The 22,076-nt window shown below is 31.7% G+C and overlaps 1 protein-coding gene across 7 annotated transcripts in view; it reads left to right on the top strand.

Moving 5' to 3' along the window:
• LOC143042521 (protein furry-like) overlaps positions 1 to 22,076 on the top strand; it is a 373,316-nt gene that overhangs the window by 113,411 nt on the left and 237,829 nt on the right. For all 7 annotated transcript variants that reach the window (XM_076214885.1, XM_076214883.1, XM_076214882.1 and 4 more), the window contains 3 exons: positions 12,702 to 12,836; positions 13,669 to 13,943; positions 21,505 to 21,581. In XM_076214885.1, coding sequence (XP_076071000.1) covers positions 12,702 to 12,836; positions 13,669 to 13,943; positions 21,505 to 21,581 — 487 coding nt within the window. The remainder of the gene's footprint in view (positions 1 to 12,701; positions 12,837 to 13,668; positions 13,944 to 21,504; positions 21,582 to 22,076) is intronic.

The following is a 22,076-nucleotide window of genomic DNA, read 5'->3' as shown; positions in this document are numbered from 1 at the left end:
GCATCATTAAGTCATGCTAAATTATTGAAATCTTCACAATTTTAGCATTTGAGTAAAATTTTAGACGGTTTTCATCTTAAATGGAAATGACCACATTTGAGTTCATTCTTATTATTCAAATGTAAGTTGTATTTGATGATAAAACATAACATATATAAAGGTTGAGGGTGAACACAGATGCGACCACTTTCATTTTTGACAAAAACTATCTAAAAAGTGACATATTATGGCATATTTGATAGATTTTCCATATCTAAGCTTGAATATGAGCGTCTAAATCAGTTCAAATCTCTCACACAAACTAATTGAATCGACTGAAGTAGACACTTGAGTGTTTAAAAAGTGTATAAAATCTTTCATCAGATGAACCTGGAATTTGTAGCCAAAATGGGTCCTTGCATACTCCTTTAACCAAAATTGGCCACAATCGTCATTGGGGTAACAAGTTTAAAAAATGTGTCCAGTGACCCAGCCAAATAACCAAGATGGCCACCATGGCTAAAAATAGAACATAGGGGTAAAATGTGGATTTTGGCTTATATCTCTGAAACCAAAGCATTTAGAGCAAATCTGACAGAGTTTAATTAGTTATCATGTTAATTCAGACCAATCAGGCAACCCATTGTTGGATTGCTGCCCCTAAATTGGTAATTTTAAGGACATTTTGCCGTTTTAAGCTCACCCGGCCCGAAGGGCCGAGTGAGCTTTTCCCATCACTTTGCGTCCAGTGTATGTCGTCGTCCGTCCTCGTCCTGCGTCCGGCATTAACTTTTACAAAAATCTTCTCCTCTGAAACTACTGGGCCAAATTAATCCAAACTTGGCCACAATCATCATTGGGGTATCTAGTTTAAAAAATGTGTCCGGTGACCCGGCCAACCAACCAAGATGGCCGCCATGGCTAAAAATAGAACATAGGGTCAAAATGCAGTTTTTGGCTAATAACTCAAAAACCAAAGCATTTAGAGCAAATCTGACAAGGTAAAATTGTTTATCAGGTCAAGATCTATCTGCCCTGAAATTTTCAGATGAATCGGAGAACCCATTGTTATGTTGCTGCCCCTAAATTGGTAATTTAAAGGAAATTTTACTGTTTTTTGGTTATTATCTTGAATATTATTAAAGATAGAGATAAACTGTAAACAGTAATAATGTTCAGCAAAGTAAGATTGACAAATAAGTCAACATGATCGAAATGGTCAGTTGACCCCTTTAGGAGTTATTGCCCTTTATGGTCAATTTTTAACCATTTTTCGTAAATCTTAGTAATCTTTTACAAAAATCTTCTCCTCTGAAACTACAGGGCCAAATTAATCCAAACTTGGCCACAATCATCTTTGGGGTATCTAGTTTAAAAAATTTGTCCGGTGACCTGGCCATCCAACCAAGATGGCCGCCATGGCTAAAAATAGAACATAGGGGTAAAATGCAGTTTTTGGTTTATAACTCAAAAACCAAAGCATCAAGAGCAAATCTGACATAGGGTAATATTGTTTATCAGGTCAAGATCTATCTGCCCTGAAATTTTCAGATGAATCGGACAAACCGTTGTTATGTTGCTGCCCCTAAATTGGTAATTTTAAGGAAACTTTACTGTTTTGGGTTATAATCTTGAATATTATTATACGACCGCAAAAATTTTAATTTTTTGGTGATATTGCTATCACGTTGGCGTCGTCGTCTGCGTCGTCGTCGCCTGCGTCGTCGTCGTCTGTGTCTTTGTCGTCTGCGTCGTCGTCGTCTGCGGCGACGTCATTGTCGTCGTCCGAATACTTTTAGTTTTCGCACTCTAACTTTAGTAAAAGTGAATAGAAATCAATGAAATTTTAACACAAGGTTTATGACCACAAAAGGAAGGTTGGGATTGATTTTGGGAGTTTTGGTCCCAACATTTTAGGAATTAGGGGCCAAAAAGGGCCCAAATAAGCATTTTCTTGGTTTTCGCACTATAACTTTAGTTTAAGTGAATAGAAATCTATGAAATTTTGACACAAGGTTTATGACCATAAAAGGAAGGTTGGGATTGATTTTGGGAGATTTGGTTCCAACAGTTTAGGAATTAAGGGCCAAAAAAGGGCCCAAATAAGCATTTTTCTTGGTTTTCGCACAATAACTTTAGTATAAGTAAATAGAAATCCATGAAATTTTAACACAAGGTTTATGACCACAAAAGGAAGGTTGGGATTGATTTTTGGAGTTGAGGTCCCAACAGTTTATGAATTAGGGGCCAAAAAGGGGCCCATATAAGCATTATTCTTGGTTTTCGCACAATAACTTTAGTATAAGTAAATAGAAATCTATGAAATTTATACACAAGGTTTATGACCATAAAAGGAAGGTTGGGTTTGATTTTGGGAGTTTTGGTCCAAACAGTTTAGGAATAAGGGGCCCAAAGGCCCAAAAATTGAACTTTGTCTGATTTCATCAAAAATTGAATAATTGGGGTTCTTTGATATGCCGAATCTAACTATATATGTAGATTCTTAATTTTTGGTCCCGTTTTCAAATTGGTCTACATTAAGGTCCAAAGGGTCCAAAATTAAACTTAGTTTGATTTTAACAAAAATTGAATCCTTGGGGTTCTTTGATATGCTGAATTTAAAAATGTACTTAGATTTTTAATTATTGGCCTAGTTTTCAAGTTGGTCCAAATGGGGGTCCAAAATTAAACTTTGTTTGATTTCATCAAAAATTGAATAATTGGGGTTCTTTGATATGCCAAATCTAACTGTGTATGTAGATTCTTAATTTTTGGTCCAGTTTTCAAATTGGTCTACATTAAGGTCCAAAGGGTCCAAAATTAAACTAAGTTTGATTTCAACAAAAATTAAATTCTTGGGCTTATTTGATATGCTTTATCTAAATATGTACTTTGATTTTTGATTATGGGCCCAGTTTTCAAGTTGGTCCAAATCAGGATTCCATATCAAGTATTGTGCAATAGCAAGAAATTTTCAATTGCACAGTATTGCACAATAGCAAGAAATATCTAATTGCACAATATTGTGCAATAGCAATTAATTTTCAATTGGAGTTATCTTTCTTTGTATAGAATAGTAGTTGATAATATATGTTGGAAATTTGCCAGACATGACTATGATGTCATTTTCTATTTTTATTTGCCAATAACTTTATGTAAATAACTTCATTGGAAATTTGCCAATATAAAATGTTGCTGATGAAGCTTTTTTTCCTTATCTTATCTAAAATGATCTTATCTAAAATGTTTTTAGATAGTGTATGTTGGACATTTGCCAGACATGACTATGATGTCATTTTATATTTTTATTTGCCAATAACTTTATGTAAATAACTTCATTGGAAATTTGCCAATATAAAATGTTTCTGATGAAGTTTTTTTTATTGTTTTATACAATATACAATGTATATTCACTTTTACTACCAACCAATCTTTACCATTCAGTGATAACAAGCACTTTATTTTACATTTTAATATTTTATGATGTATTTAAAAGAGTAGTTATTGTTTCAAACTCCATTAGAAATTTGAATTGATATCAGTTTTGGAAAAAGGGAAACAGGGATGTGAAAAAAAAAGGGGGGGGGGGTTTAAATTTTTCTCATTTCAGATTTCATAAATAAAAAGAAAATTTCTTCAAACGTTTTTTTGAGAGGATTAATATTCAACAGCATAGTGAATTGCTCAAAGGCAAAAAAAAACTTTTAAGTTCATTAGACCACATTCCTTCTGTGTCAGAAACCTATGCTGTGTCAACTATTTAATTTTAGATTTAAAAAGTTTGAAGAAGAAATCTTTAATTGATTTGTAAAATCTTGACATTTGTTTTGTGTAAAAAAAAACCCATGTATTGTCAAAAATTTGATCACAATCCAAATTCAGAGCTGTATCTTGCTTGAATGTTTTGTCCATACTTGCCCCAACTGTTCAGGGTTCGACCTCTGCGGTCGTATAAAGCTGCGCCCTGTGGAGCACCTGGTTATAGATAGAGATAAACTATAAACAGCAATAATGTACAGCAAAGTAAGATTTACAAATAAGTCAACTTGACTGAAATGGTCAATTGACCCCCTAAGGAGTTATTGTCCTTTATAGTCAATTTTTAACAATTTTCATAAAATTTGTAAATTTTTACTAACATTTTCCACTGAAACTACTGGGCCAAGTTCATTATAGATAGAGATAATTGTAAGCAGCAAGGATGTTCAGTAAAGTATGATGTACACACACATCACCATCACCAAAACACAATTTTGTCATGAATCCATCTGCTTCCTTTGTTTAATATTCACATAGACCAAGGTGAGCGACACAGGCTCTTTAGAGCCTCTAGTTTGTTTTTATCCTGAATATTATTATAGATAGGAAGAACTGTAAACAGCAATTTATTCTTTCGTCCTTGAGGAGAATGACATCTTAAGTAATATTGATAGACAAATGCCCAGTGACGCCCCTAACACATTCTATGTGATCCTGGATACTACTGTGCCTCATGATTACCTTTAGACCTCTAACTTAAGTTTGAAGATCCTCTATAAGATAGTTTCTTTGTGTGTTGCCCTTTAACCCTGGAACAGCTGGTGGCAAATCATACTCATCATAAACGTGTACATGCATATACAACATGGGACCAAAAGCTACAGTCTCTCGGCTAGTCTTTAAGATGAAGAACCACAATTACTGACCATACAAAAACCAGAACCGGACAAATGACTAAACCTAACGCAAGCACTTCAACAAATTGATAAGGCTGTTGATAACAAAGGCTTGATAAAGTTTCACTTTTATTATAATATAAGTTTGCCCTTTGGGAGTCAGTATCTCAGCTGGGAAAATTTTGCTCCAGGCCCTGTCGACGACATTTGGTATAGTGGGTAGCCAAGCCCCGTGGACATGGACACTCTGCCAATCAAATGGAACTCAGAGGGTTCCAAAAAGGGGATGAAGCGAAGCTTCATCTCGTAGCAGGGTGCTACGAAAAGGGGTTGAATTGACGGTGGAGAGATGAAAAGTAGTTAATTACTTGGGGATAAGAAGAGAAATAAACCAGTGGTGAATTTCGTAATGGTCCAAAAATCAGATGTGAAACAGCTGAGTGACCCCCAAGGAATAGAATAGGAAAGTGGTTGTAAGGGGATGGACTTAAATTGAACACCTCGGACACCTTCAATATACTTCACTGATAATAAAGATAGAAATAATTAACTATGTATTTAATCATATGAATCAGTTTTTAAAATAAAACAATCAAATAGTGAAATACATGATATTTAAAATACTCAAATGTTTAATTTCTACAGGTATGTATTGTACATGTACATGTGCAAATGTACGCTATATGGTATAAAATAAGAATAAAAGCAAAAATTATTTTACACGGGATATGACGTAATGGAAATCATGATGATAACTTTTGTTGTGCTTTTTTAATTAGGCCAAAAATAAAATATTGTTTGTTTCCCCTCCCACCACCAACCTGGTAGAATCGCCGCGACTTGAAAAATTTTATTGGCCATTTTTGCCAAAAAAATTTTTTTGTTGCTATGTTGGTTTTTGGTGATATCTTTCCGATGCTGTAGTAAATGTATGTTGGTTTTTTTTATCTTTCCGATGCTGTTATCAACAAGCGTTTTAAATCAAGGCATTTTTGCATTGAAGCGTCTATATGATTTGGAATAAAGGAAAACAAACTACCTTGCTACACGATTTGTGTTGTGTGCAAGGGTGATATTTTAAAATAAAAAAAATCTGAAGCATCTTTCAACCCACTGAGTGCACCTTGATTGGCTTTGTCTTTTACCTCTGTTCCTGTTTAAAGGATGAAATCTTTGAGTTAAAATGGTCTGAATCGTGCTTTGAAATCAATCTATTTTGGATTCGACTTCGAACAGGTTGGGCACAAGTCAGAAAATGATAGATACGTGAATTCCCTGCTTTCATCTCTTGCGTAAACAAGACCAGTTTAAATGTTGTTTTTTTTCTTCAATTTATGGCATGAAATTTACAAAAGGGCACGTTTTACGTTATAACTGCATCAGTTGAATTTGTAAATACTTAAAGTATTCTAGGAACAACAAATCATATAAGTGAAGCCTTGTTTTTTCTAGAACTCGAAAAAAACATGCAAATCTTTTGTTTAGGAATTAATTGACCAAGCTGCATGATCCAGGTGCAACTGAACATAACTGAATTATGTTCACTGCTATTGAAAATTTTTATTCATTAAATTTTAAGTCATTAACATATCTTTTTGTCATCTCATAATTGATGATCAAGGTATGAATTGGTAAACAGGAATTGTTTTTTTGTGAGTTATGCATCAAATTAGACTTGAAATAAGCTTGATTTTTAACTAATTTATTACCCTTGCAAGAATCTATTGGGATATCCTAGGATATCCCAGGACCTTCCTGGGATTTCCTGGGATATTTTCCTGGGATATCCCAGGACTTCCTGAAATGAAATTTCAAGACTTTTCAGGAATTTTAGGGAGAGTATTGGAACAGGATTTCCTGGGATATCCCAGGAAATCCTGAACCTAAAAGCATAGGACCAACTGGGACATTTCAGGACTTTTCAGGAATAGTAAACCTGAAATATCCCAGGGTTGTCCTGAGAAGTCCCAGGGTTTCCGGACTTTTCAGGACTAGTAAACCTGAAATATCCCAGGTTTAAAAAACTTTTCAGGACTTGTTAACATGTAAATTATTTTAATATTGTCCTGAGAACTCCTGGGATGTCCTGGGATATTTCAAGACATACCAAAAAATTAAAAAAAAAGCCACGGGGATAACATGGACTCTTTATCCTTTGAATCTATGAAAAGACAGTATTCATTCTTCCGACTTTTTTTTCTTCACAGCACATTTGATGGCATTTTCAAAATCAAATCACTTGAAAACAAATTTATTTTCTTTAGTACAGTCACTGTTTTGTTCATTGTTATCATCTTCTATTCTCTCCAATTTTCCAAAAAGCCTCTTGTCTAGACTAGGTTAAGCTGGTCACATAAATGTATCTTGGCCCTCACTATAGTTTTTATAAATCAGAGCTGCTGGTCTCAGTAAATCTGAAACAAAACAAAAGTTCTGGATCTAAAGTTTGATAAAAAAAAATTATAAATACCAAATCTCATGCATTAGTAGGTCAGATTTGAATAAGTCAGCATGCTTTTTTTATTTATTTAAATGAGTACATACATGTATATATTTTGTGTATAAATGTACCCTGCCATTATGGACCAAGCTATTTGATTCATTCATATATCATAGACTTTAAAATATCTCCTGACAATTTTTTCCTACTCAATCATATATAAATTTAAATTTTTTTAAATTAAACATGTACTATAGTATTCCAGAAGTATGTATCTTAATGAATTAAGCAACTTATTTCAGACATATTGCAGCAAACTGTTTGTGGTAATCTTAATGTGAGTTTTCTCACAGTTCTATGTTTAAGTTTTTTATATTTTTATTAAAAGCATACCTATACCATTTAAATATTTTTTCATTATATGTAATAACAATGTATTTCTAATTCCTTATGACTGTGATGAAAGTAAATCTTATGTAAACATTCTATAACTGTTTTCTTTACTCTTATTGTAACATGTACATATTCAAAATGGTGGAATCTAATGTATATGTACTTACCAAAAGATATTATCCAAAATGCATGAAATCATCAAATAAATGCTCCTTAAAATCAAAGTCATGTCACCAGAAGAAAACATCTGCACTATTAATATAATGTTAAAATATAGAACTGTTGGACTTAGTTAATTCCATTTATCTGCATTCATTTTGTGTTTAAGATATACATGATATTAGACATCTTTGCTTGTTGTCCAAGTTCAAATTTGAATTGTGTCAGGGGTTATTTAAGGAGTTAAATTTCTATTTTCTTTGAAAGCTTCCCTGGTTGAATAGATTTAATTTATCTTGAATATTTGATATATATATTATAATAAAAAAAAAATCCATTTATTGTTTATGTACCATCTTAATGTTTAAAGTTACAATGGTAATTGCAGAAAATGTATAATTTAGCCATATATGTGCATGATCCCCTGCATTTGGCCTCACACTTCCTGTCCAGTGTCTACACTAAAATAAATATAAACCAGATGGCAACATTTCATTCACTCTGGCTCACATTTCAAAGATAAAGAATTAAAGCATGAAAATTATTTGTGTGTTCATTTAGATACTCGCAATTATATAAATTTAACCTGTTTACAGTTAATCTATTATCTTGGGTATTACATCTATGGTTGTATGATCATGATCTTTAATAGGGCCTTGAAAATAAATAATGTTTAATTAAAAAAAATCATGTTGTGTTGTTACTCATATTTTGGCTTTCGGCATGTGACATGATTTGTGATATGTGAGTTTTGCATTTTCCAAAATTGCATCCTAAAATTTTTATCAATATGATCATATACAAGTTGAACTGTGCACAAACAATTCTAGGAACTTTACTTAAATGGAATTGTAAATATACTTAAGTGGAATTCAAATTGCAAAAAAAGACTAAGTTTTAAAAAGAAACCCATATCTTTAAAGTCTTGAAATATCCCAGTAATTCCTGTTAATAATCTAAAGTCCTAAGAGTTCTTGAAAAATCAGGATAAATTTGTGTTCATCAAATATTGTAAGTCCTGAAATATCCCAGAAATTCCTGAAACAAATTTAAAGTCTTGGAAATTCCTGAAATATCAGGACAACAGATTTCAGGACTTCATGGGACTTCCTGGGACACTTGAAATTTCAGGATTTACAAAATTACCAGTGCTGGGATTTTTCAGGATATCCCAGGACTTCCTGGGATATCATCCCAGGACTTCCTGGGATATCCTGAAAGACAAGATTTTTTCAGGACACCATTTTGCAGGGGTAAACACTTGCTTTCATTACACATATTGTTATCATCATGATCATATGAAGGATATGTGCTTTTGTAGATTTCATACCATAAAATGAATAGGAAAAAGGAGGTCCCTGTATACTGTTTTAAACATCAGAAAACTGGGGTGTTCACTGAATAAAGGTTATACTCGACTTTTCTTGACTTATCTTACCTGTTGAATTTTGTAAAAATTCAATATAGAAAAATTATATCAAGAAATAAAATAAAAAAATTTGCCTACCTACCTACCCATACCCTGATAACCTCAGTCGGGGAGGAGAAACAAAGATATTTTTTATGTTGGCCTTACATTTTTACTAGTTCTTATATAACTATTAGAATTCCATCTACCTAATGTTTTCATTAAGTGATCCTCAATATTAGATTTTCCAGCTGTTGTTGTAGCTCCAATTCGAAATGAACGATGGAATCAACTGCCCCATCTCATGGAAGAAACCATTCTGTCTGAATAAACAACACTTATACGCTGCATAAGTTTCAAAAATGTTCAGCAAAGTAAGATCTACAAAAAAGTCAGCATGACCAAAATGGTCAGTTGACCCCAATTAACGAGTTATTGCACTTTATAGTCAATTTGTGTCAATTTTTTGTCAATTTTTGTTATCTTTTACAAAAATCTTCTTCTCTGAGACTACTAAGACAAATTTAACCAAACTTGTCCACAATCATCTTTAGGGTATATAGTTTTAAAACTGTGTCTGATGACCCCACCTGCAAACCAAGATGGCCGACATGGATAAAATCAGCATTAAGAGTAAGATAAATTTGTTCGTTAGGTCAAGGTGTATCTGCCCTGAAATTTTCAGACTAATCAGGCAACCTGTTGTTGGGTTGCTGCCCCTGAATTGGTAATTTTAAGAAAATTTTGCAGCTTTTGGTTATTATCTTGAATATTATTATAGATAGAATTAAACTGTAAACAGCAATTATGTACAGCAAAGTAAGACCTACAAATAAGTCAACATGATAAAAATGGTGAATTGACCCCTTTAGGAGTTATTGCCCTTTATAGTCAATTAGTACAAAATATTTTAACTACTGGGATAGATTCATAGGTTAATTATAGATAGAGATAATTGTAAGCAGCAAGAATGTTCAGTAAAGTAAGATCTACAAACACATCACCATGCCAATGACGTTAACTTTTTACATTTTGAACTTCTTCTAGATAACCACTGAATGGAATGAAACCTAACATGACATGAATGTTCCATCTGATGTGCTGACCAAGTGTTGTTACTTTGTAGCTGATCCATCTTCTAAGGTGGCCATCAGATGAGGATTTCTTTTAACATAGAACCCTACGGACAATACATACAAATGTCTTCTTTTAGAGAACCACTTCATTGAACGAAACCTAACATAGGATGAATGTTCCTTATGAGGAGCTGACCAAGTGTTTTAACTTTGTAGCCAATCAGTCATCCAATATGGCTGACAGCTGAGGACTTTGTTTAACATAGGACCCTATGAACAATAGATATAAGAAGATGTGGTACAAGTGCCAATTAGACAACATTCCATCCAAGTTAAAATTTGTAAAAGTAAACCATTATTGGTCATAGTACGATCTTCAACACTGAACAGCAAGATATGTAGGCCCCAAAAATGACTTGTGTAAAACCATTAAAACAGGAAAATCATTTGTCTTATATATATAAAAAGCGAGAAAGGGAAAACATTTAGGAACAACATCAACAAAGACAACCACTAAAAATCAGGTACCTGACTTATGACAGATGCAAACAAATACAATAGGTTTAAATGTTTTAATCAACCTTCACCCTTACCCTCACCCTTAGCTAGTGTAAGACACAACTATTGGTAATACATGCAAAAGTTTTCTTTTAGAGAACCACTGAATGGTATGGAACCAAACATGGCATGAATGTTCCTTATAAGGTGTTGACCAAGTGTTGTTACTTTGTAGCAAATCAATCAACCAAGATGACTGCAAACGGGGAACTTATTTTAACAAAGGACCCTATGGGAAATATATACAAATGTCTTCTTCTAGAAAACCACATAATGGATTGAAACCATAGAAATTAGAATGAATAGAGAAATTTTTCAGGAATCAATTTTTTACCCCCAATTAACTTGACAACTTTTTTTTAGATATTACGAAACTGTACATTGCAAAATGATCAAGAAACCAAGAAACAAATAAGTCAATATGATCAAGAAACCAAGAAACAAATAAGTCAATATGATCAAGAAACCAAGAAACAAATAAGTCAATATGATCAAGAAACCAAGAAACAAATAAGTCAATATGATCAAGAAACCAAGAAACAAATAAGTCAATATGATCAAGAAACCAAGAAACAAATAAGTCAATATGATCAAGAAACCAAGAAACAAATAAGTCAATATGATCAAGAAACCAAGAAACAAATAAGTCAATATGATCAAGAAACCAAGAAACAAATAAGTCAAAATGATCAAGAAACCAAGAAACAAATAAGTCAATATGATCAAACCAAGAAACAAATAAGTCAGTATGATCAAGAAACCAAGAAACAAATAAGTCAATATGATCAAACCAAGAAACAAATAAGTCAGTATGATCAAGAAACCAAGAAACAAATAAGTCAATATGATCAAAATTGTTATATTCATTGTAGGAACCTTTAGGTTACATTTACTTGAAAACTATAGTAAATAGATAGATTAAGATATTGTAAATTTAGAAATTATTGCAATGTTTTTTTTATTGTGAAAAAGGGGACAGGGTTATAATCCCAATAATTTTTCATATGAATTAAACAAGATTTTTCTCAATATTGCAAAATTTAATATTGCATTTTAGTCTAAAATGACATAGTCGCAATAATAAATGCATGCAATAATTTCTGAATTTACAGTACTGTAAACAGCAAAGATGATCACAAAGATACATTCTACAAGAGAGGCAAAAAACACCAAAGTCAAACTCTACTAGTCAAAAATAAACTTAAACACTTAAATGAAAAGACAAACTGACTGAAATAGTACCCCAAAACACAACATAGAAAACTAAAGTGAGTTGACATAATCAAAATTATTAATTGACTTCTTAGAATCCTTAGATAATATTCTTTTCCAATTTATTGCATTTTTGGCAATTATTTAAAAACAAATGAAACTAATGGCCTAATTTATTACAAAACAATTACAAAAAAATAAAATATCAGAAATAAACCAACAAGAACCACTGAACTTCAGGTTCCTGACTTAGGATAGACACACAAAGAATGTGGTGAAGTTAAACATGTTTGTTAACCTTCAACCTCCAAACATGGCACAGTGGTTTAACTGTTGGTTTTACTCAAAAGACGGATTTGAGGGCCCGGATATGAGGGACTAAAGAGGGGAGGGGCCCTGATCCCGAAATCCTGTGCTTAAAAACATGAAATCCTTAGGTCCCGAAATTTAAAAAAATTAAATCCAGACATCCTGAAATAAAAAAAAGAAATCCCGGGTCCGAAAGGGTCAATCCCGAAATCCTGAGTTTAAAAACACCTTATCCTGACGTCCTGAAAAAGGTCCTGCCCCCCTCACTTAGTGTAAAACATCATAAACTGTCTGAAAAACACAAGACCACGTGCAATGCCAAAATATAAGTAAACAGTAATATTCATTGCATTATCTTATAATGGAATTGTATTTTTTTTATAACTCATTCCTACAAATTTTAGTAATTGATATGAATGACCTTGAAACCTTTGACAGTTCAACACATTTCTGTTAAATTTTATTCTGACAATAAACTCGCATTATACACAATGTTCAATTTATAATTTCAGTATGGAGATGACCATCCAAGAGAACTAGAAGATTTGTGGGCAGCATTAGTTGTATGTTGGCCAAACAATTTACGAGTTGTTATTCATTATCTTGTCATTATTACTAATATGGCTGCCTCGGAACTGATGCAATATGTAAGTGCAATAAAAAATAAACCTTTGACGCTTTGGACTATAACTTATAATATTTCCTTGGCTATATAGAAATCCACTACGATATCTATTCCTTAATTTGCAAAGAACGCCATATTTACCTTGAAATGAGAAGATAATAACAGCAACAAATATGAAATCTCAAAATACACTTTATGATGCAATCTATGATTCTGTTATACAACTCTACACTAAACACAGAATTTCATTCCTGATTTAAACAATGTAGCAATCTTATTTTCATTGGATTGCCACCATTTTAGTTTGATATGATCTCACTGACTGACTTTCTAAATCCACCATCCCTATTGGTGTAACTGATCTTGCACTTATAAATACTGTAAACCAACTGATTTTCGTGAGTGATTTATTTTCATTTTTATCATCAGTATTTCTCCTTATGAAATTCTCAGGAGAATTAAATGCCTGTACCGAAAAGTAAAATCATAAAAATACTTAACAATAAGGAAAATTCAAAATGGAGAGTCCCTTATCAAATAGCAAAATCAAAAGCTCAAACACATCAAACGAATGGACAACAACTGTACAGTCATTTTTACATTGTTATAGATATTATTTTTTTTTTTTTAAGTTTGATGATCAATTACCTGTTATTACAAATGGACTACAATTTCAGAACTCAAAATGCTTTTTAAGTAATATAAAATGCCCATGAAAAATATTTGTTTTAGATTAATGTGTAAATGTCACAAGGACCATCCAGGTTAGTTGGAGATGAAAGAGTTTGGTAAAATTTTCGAAATATACTCTATACAACCTTATTTTAAAATGTTAACAAATTGTTGTTTTTTAGGCTAAGAGAGTAATAACCTACCTAGGAAGAGCAAAGCCTGAGCGACTAGTTGATGAGTTAATGAACGAGTTACAGACTGTAGAAACTCTCAACATGACAATAGAGCGAACTCAAACTCCACCTTATTTTAGGTTGTCACACCAAAAACGTTCAACAGCAGTTTCTAATACAACTGATGATGAAAAACTTGTCAATCAAGTTGACACCCCCCTGGAAAAAGGGACATTACACACAAAACGTCATAGTGCAAATGAAGCAGATGCTCCAAGTGAATGGTAGGTTTTATTGATCATTGAAAGTTATATTTTAGAAATGTTTACTCACCTGTTCAAGGATTTAATTGCTGCTGAAATTCAAAATTATAACCTTTTTAACTGGATTTTTGAAGTAAAAATCAGTTATTGATTTGGCAATGTATGGTTAGTGGGCGGCTTCCAAAGAATTTCTGTTTATTTACTGTAAATTCAAAAATTATTGCAAGGTTTTTATTATTACGAAAAATGCGACATAGTTGAAAACGCAGTAATTTAAACTCGCATTTTGAACTATTCTTAATGAATTAAACGGGATTTTTCTCAAAATAGTAAAAATTAAAATCACATTTAAAGGGAAACTTCGCAAAAAAAAAAAAATAGATATTATATAAAAAAGAAGATGTGGTATGATTGCCAATGAGACAACTGTCCACAAGAGACCAAAATGACACATACATTAACAACTATAGGTCACTGTAGGGCCTTCAACAATGAGCAAAGCCCATACCGCATAGTCAGCTATAGAAGAACCTGAAATGAAAACTAACGGCCTAATTTATGTACAAACTAACGGCCTTATTTATATAAAAAAATGAACGAAAAAAAACAAATATGTAACACATAAACAAAGAACAACCACTGGATCCCAACCCTCCCCTAACCTGGGACATTGGTATAACAGTACAACATAAGAACGAACTATAAAAAGTTGAAAAAGGCTTAACTCAACAGATGGACAAAAATACAAGTGGATGTGGCCGGGTACTTACAGGGGTGTGGAAATGCTATGCCTGACTCGCCCGACTCGTACATTTGAACAACCGGACAAGTAATTATTTTTGTCTGGGTTGCCCGTGGACAAGTAAAAAAATATAAAAGACAAATTTCAAATGCAACAGAAATATAGAATTAATTTCAACATGTTCAAAATGTATAAAGATGTTAAATTTATGTAAAAGAAACCAATGGTCAGCGAGTAAAAACACAAATGTTCATGACGATAAATATTACATATTGACATGGGACCATCGATTAGGTTTATCCATGAAGTGTCATTTGTATATGATTTTGTATCGAGATTCAGATTGATAAATACTTTATAAAACACCGGGCAAGCAAGACAAAAAGAATAATGAGTCGAGTAAAAAACCTAAAACGCAAATGGAGGATAAGGAGTATTAAAAAAAAAAAAATACGGAAGCGAAAATTTCAGACATCGTGAATATCAGATTGCACCTGGCTATCTAGGATAGAAATTCGGAAAATAAATAAATCTTTTATCTTTATATTTATAGATCACAGGTCAACATTATGTGTTGTCAGAGTGGTAAATAGAAGGGACGGTTTAATTGCCCATCAAGACAATTATAAAAAAAAAAACAAAAAACAAGTGTGTCAGTTAAGAGAAACAGCAAAAAAGTCAATAGTTTATCCATTATTTAATTTCCATTTCTTCACTCACTGTCCTCTAAATTAGTATATCATTATATGTACCTACTAGCTACAATTTTTATTCAAAAACTGCTTCAAAAATTACGTTTACATGTCATTCCATTGGTTGGTTTGCTGTAAGGTTTCTGTCCCATAGATGTTAACCTACTTTCCTAAATTTTTACACATAATAAACAAATGGATTTCATGTGTTGGTGATGCAAAACAGTGCTAAGAATCATATCTTAACTACAATGAAATACTTCAATATTTATTGGGGCCATCAGGGCTAGTAACTTTTTTTCCGGACAAGTGAACTTTACAGTTTTACTTGCCAAGGAACAAGTGCCCACAGCAAATATTTCCACACCTCTGACTTGTACATCTCAACACAAAAAGACACAATGAACAGATCTTAGAGTACTCACAGTTATCTGACAGCTAGTTCAAAGCCACTAACAACTAATAAAAAAATCATGCATCTAAGACTAAACTATCAATCTGTACATATCCAACATTCAATGGATTTAGTTAAAGACATCATAAACAGCCTGAGAAAAACAGGACCTTGTGCAGTGCCAAGTTACAGGTATAGACAGATTGTAGATCCATGAATATGTACCGGTATATGTATATAACATACTAGTAATATTTAGTTAGCTTTTAATTTACTGATAAAATCAATATTTATACCAATAAAAACAATATTCAATGATCTTATTACAGTGTTAAATAGGTAACCTTTTAGAATAATTTTATTTAAAGGAGTGACAAGTTTACATGGATCATTTCTAAATTTCTATATTATGTCCATTCTGTACAAAAGTACTCAACTTCATAGATATTAAAGTTTTATTCTGCTAGATAAGAGATCACCATCGATTTCAAATTTAGATTATCAATCCTCTGCATGTCGCCATTTTACCATCTTGTCCGTTCAAAAACCATGCAATATTTACATGTTCGTGGGTTTTAATTTTCTAAAAAAAAATTGAAAAATTAAAGCCTTTAGAAACAAAGGTCACCAAATAGTCTGGATTGAAGGAAATTGCAAAGTAAACCTTGACCAGTGTGAATTGTAGTAATAACACTAGTTAACCCGTGATAAAGTGATCAACAGATCAAAGACCATAAAAGGTGTAAATTAGGCCATAAACATGTCACCTAAAGAAAACAGTAACATAACAAGGCTATAAACGTACCTTGAATTGTCAAATAATTCTATTCAAAATCAAGCCCAGCATGAAATTATTATTTCCCATATGTACGAGAACTATGAGAATATAAAATGAACACTTTATCATACTAGCATATCAATACCGGAAATCTGACTTTATTGATCAAAAAAGTTTTTTATGAGAATTAAAATATCCAGCTGTACAGTTTAGGTTATTAAAGATTAAATGGGTATAATCCTGCATGCGGTTGTAGTTCTATGACTGCTATTAAAGTACTCTAAGATTTGACGTTCTTCAATATATCCTCTAGATCATATCAGTAGTCAAACCTACTGAGGGGGATCTTTCCATTTCTTGATTTGGACAAAGGTTGTTTTATTTTATTGGACACTTAAATTCGTGGATAAAGTCATCGACGAAAACTACGAAAATTGGTACCCCACGAATAAAAGTACTTTTACAGTATATCATTTCATTCTGACACATGAATTTAATTTCCCGACTTTAACTGAAAATTGTTTATTTCTTATAGTAAATTAACTAATTTTAATTCAAATAAATAAAAGCACCAAATACAGTCGAACTTTGTTGTGTCGAAAACTCGGATGAGTCGAAGTAATTTCTCGGTCCCGGCATAATTCCCGTTTGATCAATGCATTTTAACCTCTGGTTAGTCCAACTCGGATGATTCAAGTTCTCGGTTAAGTCGAGGTAATTCTTAAGTCCCGTCAATGTAAAATTGATGTAAATTGACCCTGTCTCGAAGTTCAAAATTAAAAAAAAAATCGAAAGAAATAAAAACTTTAAAAATAAAATTCATAACGTTTGTTTTTCTTGTTTAACCTATTCATTTCCATAAGTTATTAAAGCTGTGTAAATTCCATAAGTGATTAAAGCTGTGTAAACATACTTGTTTGTAAAACAGTTAAAATGACATGTTTATGATGACCGCTAATCAACACCTTTCTTGATCATCCAAGCGGTACTTGAATGTACTGAACCTATTTCACTTGGTATAAAATAAATATATATTTTATTTGAGTGTCACACATCGATTGATACAGTACATATATACAAGTAAATTAAGTAACATCTTTAAAATTCAATCAATGCCCAGCCAAACATTTGACATATGAGACACTTTAAAAGCATACATGTACATATTTACAATAAACTGCATGTTAAATTTGTATAAAATATTTCTAGAGTTAAAAATCTAATAAATTACTTTTTCAAAATCGCTTTCAAAAAAAAGCTATTTGTAAAAATATAAAATGATAGTACTAATTATATGAAAAACACTATAAGAGTTCTTATTAAAAAATTATCAATTGTCTTCTAAAATAGAAATAAATATAATAAAAATATTAATCTCAATAAATAAAAATACCTTATTTTAAAGATTTGAGAAAAACAAATATGCATAATGTTTAAAACTTAGACAAAAACTAGGTTATCAAAATAAAAATGTACTTCTTCAATCAAATGTAAATAATTTCCTTCTCATAAAACATTTCTGCAAAATTTTACATAGACATTTCTGAATTTGCTCGGATCTCATTATAAATATAAACTTATCGTCCATATGCATTGTTTCAAAATTCTCAATTAAATAATTACATTCACAAAATAAATCATATCGTATATCTGCATATAAAGGGCACACCATCAGAAAATGTTTCTCAGTCTCTACATGTCAGAGATCGCAATATATACAAAGTCTATCTTCAATTGGAACTTGCGGCCTGGAGTAGCGACCCGTCTCCAAACGAAACGAATTTTAATGACCCAAGCTGAGGTTAAATTAACCATTAGAATAAGAACAATAATTAAAAGGATTAAAATATTTTATTAATTATTATGAGTCGGTCTTTTTAATCTATGAACACTTCACATTCTTTAAAGATTAGTTATGAAAATATTTTCGTGAGTCATTCCATAATTTATAGTGACTGACCTTTGTAAATATTTGTGTATTGATTTTATTTGTGAGATTGAATCTTAAAAATACGGAATATAAATACACAATCATATCGAAAAAAGCACAATGATCAATAAACATGCATCTAGTTTACAGAAATCACTTATTGGTATTTCATACATTTCAAATACATTGTATATGACGTCGCACTCGACCTCGGATGAGTCGAATACTTTCGTCTGATCCCTTCAACCTCGACACAACAAGGTTCGACTGTATAATTAAATTAATAAATTCAAATATAGGACGTCACAATCGACCTCGGATGAGTCAAACCTCGGATGAGTTGAATACTTTCGTCTGGCCCTTCAACTTCGACACAACGAGGTTCGACTGTATAATTAAATTAATAAATAATTCCGCGGCGATCAATTTCTATTTGTCACAAACTTGAATATGTATTTTAAATATGTGTATTAAATGCTCCCTCTTGATTTATATTCCACTGATCCGAATTAAGACAGTCACACGTGGCAAAGTGTGCCCTCGAAGCTAGGCCTGGTTAAATACCGAAGTGCAAATAACATTTTACCTTTTAACAAGCCTTCCCCAAGTATTGCCACAGAACCACGAATACACACATTGTATAAACCTAGTCATAACGTAGATAGTTAAAGGTCAATAAGAGTACACCATAATATTGTCTTTACAGACTAATGTACTTTAATTTGTTCACCTTATCAGTTCGAAAAAGCATTAATTAAAAAAATAATATAACTTTTTGTGTTGTCTATAAAAATAAATCGAATATTATTATGCAGGAAGTAGTTAATATTTTTTCATTAGTTATTGAATTTCTCCTTTATTACTGCACATACATTACTGTCATAAAACTTTGTGAATATATATATTATGTCATAATGAACAAATTTAAACCATAAGTAAAAAATCGTGTATTTTCCCTTTAAGGGGTCGTACACTGGGTCTAAATCATTTATTTTTTTAAATATAGGATTTCGCTCTTTTACAGTAGTTTAGTTTAAGAACAGTTCATTTGAAAAAAAATAATAAAAAATATAGGTCACCGATGAGTTAAAAAAAGTTATTTCAATTTTGATGCAAAAGAATGTCATTTTTTTTACCAAAGGGAGATAATTTGGAGCTTTTTCAGTGATATCAACATTTTAAAAGTAATCTGGGGCCAAAACTGATTGATTTTTTTGGTTAATTTGTGTACCATATCATAAAGTAACAACTATAGTGTAAAAAATAAAATTTGTAATGAAAAAACAAATGTTTTGCTGATTTTTTTTTGGTACCCTATAGCCTCCTTTCCTTAAGTATGAAATGACAAAATTGCAATAATTAATGCATGCAATAATTTCTGAATTTACAGTTTGAATAAATTTATTCAAATTAAGATATCTTGTTTCCTGTTACTTAATGGAGGTTAAGTTAAAATTTCACGATTTTAGCTTTTCTCATTTGTCAGTTCTAGCCCTTTTGCAAGAATTAAATTTTTGATGAATTATTCCATTCTGTACGAAGGGTTGGAATAACTAAATTTTTAAAAGATATTTAAAAAAAACATTATATAAATGATTAATGACATTTTTGATTTTTTTTTCTTCTCTTGTCTTTCATAATTTGATATATATATATTAATAAATGCTCTTTGTTTTCATCAGTTAAAACTATATAAATCTCCTGTGGGCCTTCTGAATAACACAACATATATAAAGTCTTGTATGAGTTGTAAAAACAGGGTGTGATTCAACATATATAAAGTCTTATATGAGTTGTAAAAACCGGGTGTGATTCAACATATATAAAGTCTTGTATGAGTTGTAAAAACCGGGTGTGATTCAACATATATAAAGTCTTGTATGAGTTGTAAAAACCGGGTGTGATTCAACATATATAAAGTCTTGTATGAGTTGTAAAAACCGGGTGTGATTCAACATATATAAAGTCTTGTATGAGTTGTAAAAACCGGGTGTGATTCAACATATATAAAGTCTTGTATGAGTTGTAAAAACCGGGTGTGATTCAACATATATAAAGTCTTGTATGAGTTGTAAAAACCGGGTGTGATTCAACATATATAAAGTCTTGTATGAGTTGTAAAAACCGGGTGTGATTCAACATATATAAAGTCTTGTATGAGTTGTAAAAACCGGGTGTGATTCAACATATATAAAGTCTTGTATGAGTTGTAAAAACCGGGTGTGATTCAACATATATAAAGTCTTGTATGAGTTGTAAAAACCGGATGTGATGAGATTCAACATATATAAAGTCTTGTATGAGTTGTAAAAACCGGGTGTGATTCAACATATATAAAGTCTTATATGAGTTGTAAAAACCGGTTGTGATTCAACATATATAAAGTCTTGTATGAGTTGTAAAAACCGGGTGTGATTCAAGTTCAACATATATAAAGTCTTGTATGAGTTGTAAAAACGGGGTGAATATTCATGACATGTGACCATTTGTTTGAACTTAAAACCCGTGCGGTCATTTTTCTGACCATCGACTCTCGCTATAGCCTAAAGAAGAGATGTGTATTCACGGATGATTAAATGTGAATTTGTAATTGGAATTATGATATTATTGTTATTATGTTTGTATTTGATACATACATGTATATATAGAATTAAAGGTTACAGCGGGAAGCACACCTACATTATGTTTTTTGTTCTTTGTTGCACATTCACATATTTTTTCTAATCTGAAAGATGCAAAAATAATTTGGTCTTGAATATTTGGAGGTTTACAGTTACCTATTTCAAGTTACATTCAGTGCTTTTTAGAAATTCATGAATGTTACAATTATTGTAGTTTTTTTTTTCTCTTATTAAGTTTTTTAATCAATCTTGAAGACCATGAGGAATAAAAATGATTTGTTAAATTTACAAACTTTTCATGTTTAAAGTCATGCCACAATTAATATATTAAGTTAACTGTATTCAATTTTATGATAAAATACTAACTTGAAACAGCTTAATAGAGGGTCTTAAGAATGTGAATGAATGTTTTTTTTCACTCTCAGTACCTTGCTAACAGAGTCCACGATGTCCCTAAGAAGTAATTCAAGTTCTGAATCAACACAGGATCAGTTTCTAATGGGTAAGTTTTTTAAATGACTTCAATGTTAAAAGTTTTATTTGAGTTTCTTTTCTTGTTTTACCAAATAAAGAAATTCTTGTATCCTAGATTATGTTATAAAGCTGTTGTTTTTATATGAACGCTAAAAGTCGTATATTAGTACCACGTCGTCATCATCAGCATCTAAAAACAATTGATTTTTGCACAATAACTTTAAAATAAAATTGAGAATGGAAATGGGGAATGTTAGTACGGTTGTATAAAGCTGTGCTCTGTGGAGCACCTGGTTGGCTCATATTTCTGAAACTAAAGCATTTAGAGCAAATCTGCTTAGATTAAAACTCTTCATTAGGTCGACCTCTCTGCCTTGAAATTTTCAAACCAATCGGGCAACTTGTTGTTGGGTTGCTGCCCCTGAATTGGTAATTTTTAGAAAATTTTGCAGTTTTTAGTTATTATCTTGAATATCATTATAGATAGAGATAAACTGTACACAGCAATAATATAAAGCAAAGA

This window comes from Mytilus galloprovincialis, chromosome 8, assembly GCF_965363235.1.
Source record: "Mytilus galloprovincialis chromosome 8, xbMytGall1.hap1.1, whole genome shotgun sequence".
In the NCBI taxonomy this organism is placed as follows: Eukaryota; Metazoa; Mollusca; class Bivalvia; order Mytilida; family Mytilidae; genus Mytilus; species Mytilus galloprovincialis.
Note: the sequence above shows the minus strand (reverse complement) of the source record. Positions and strands in the feature narration are given on the sequence as shown.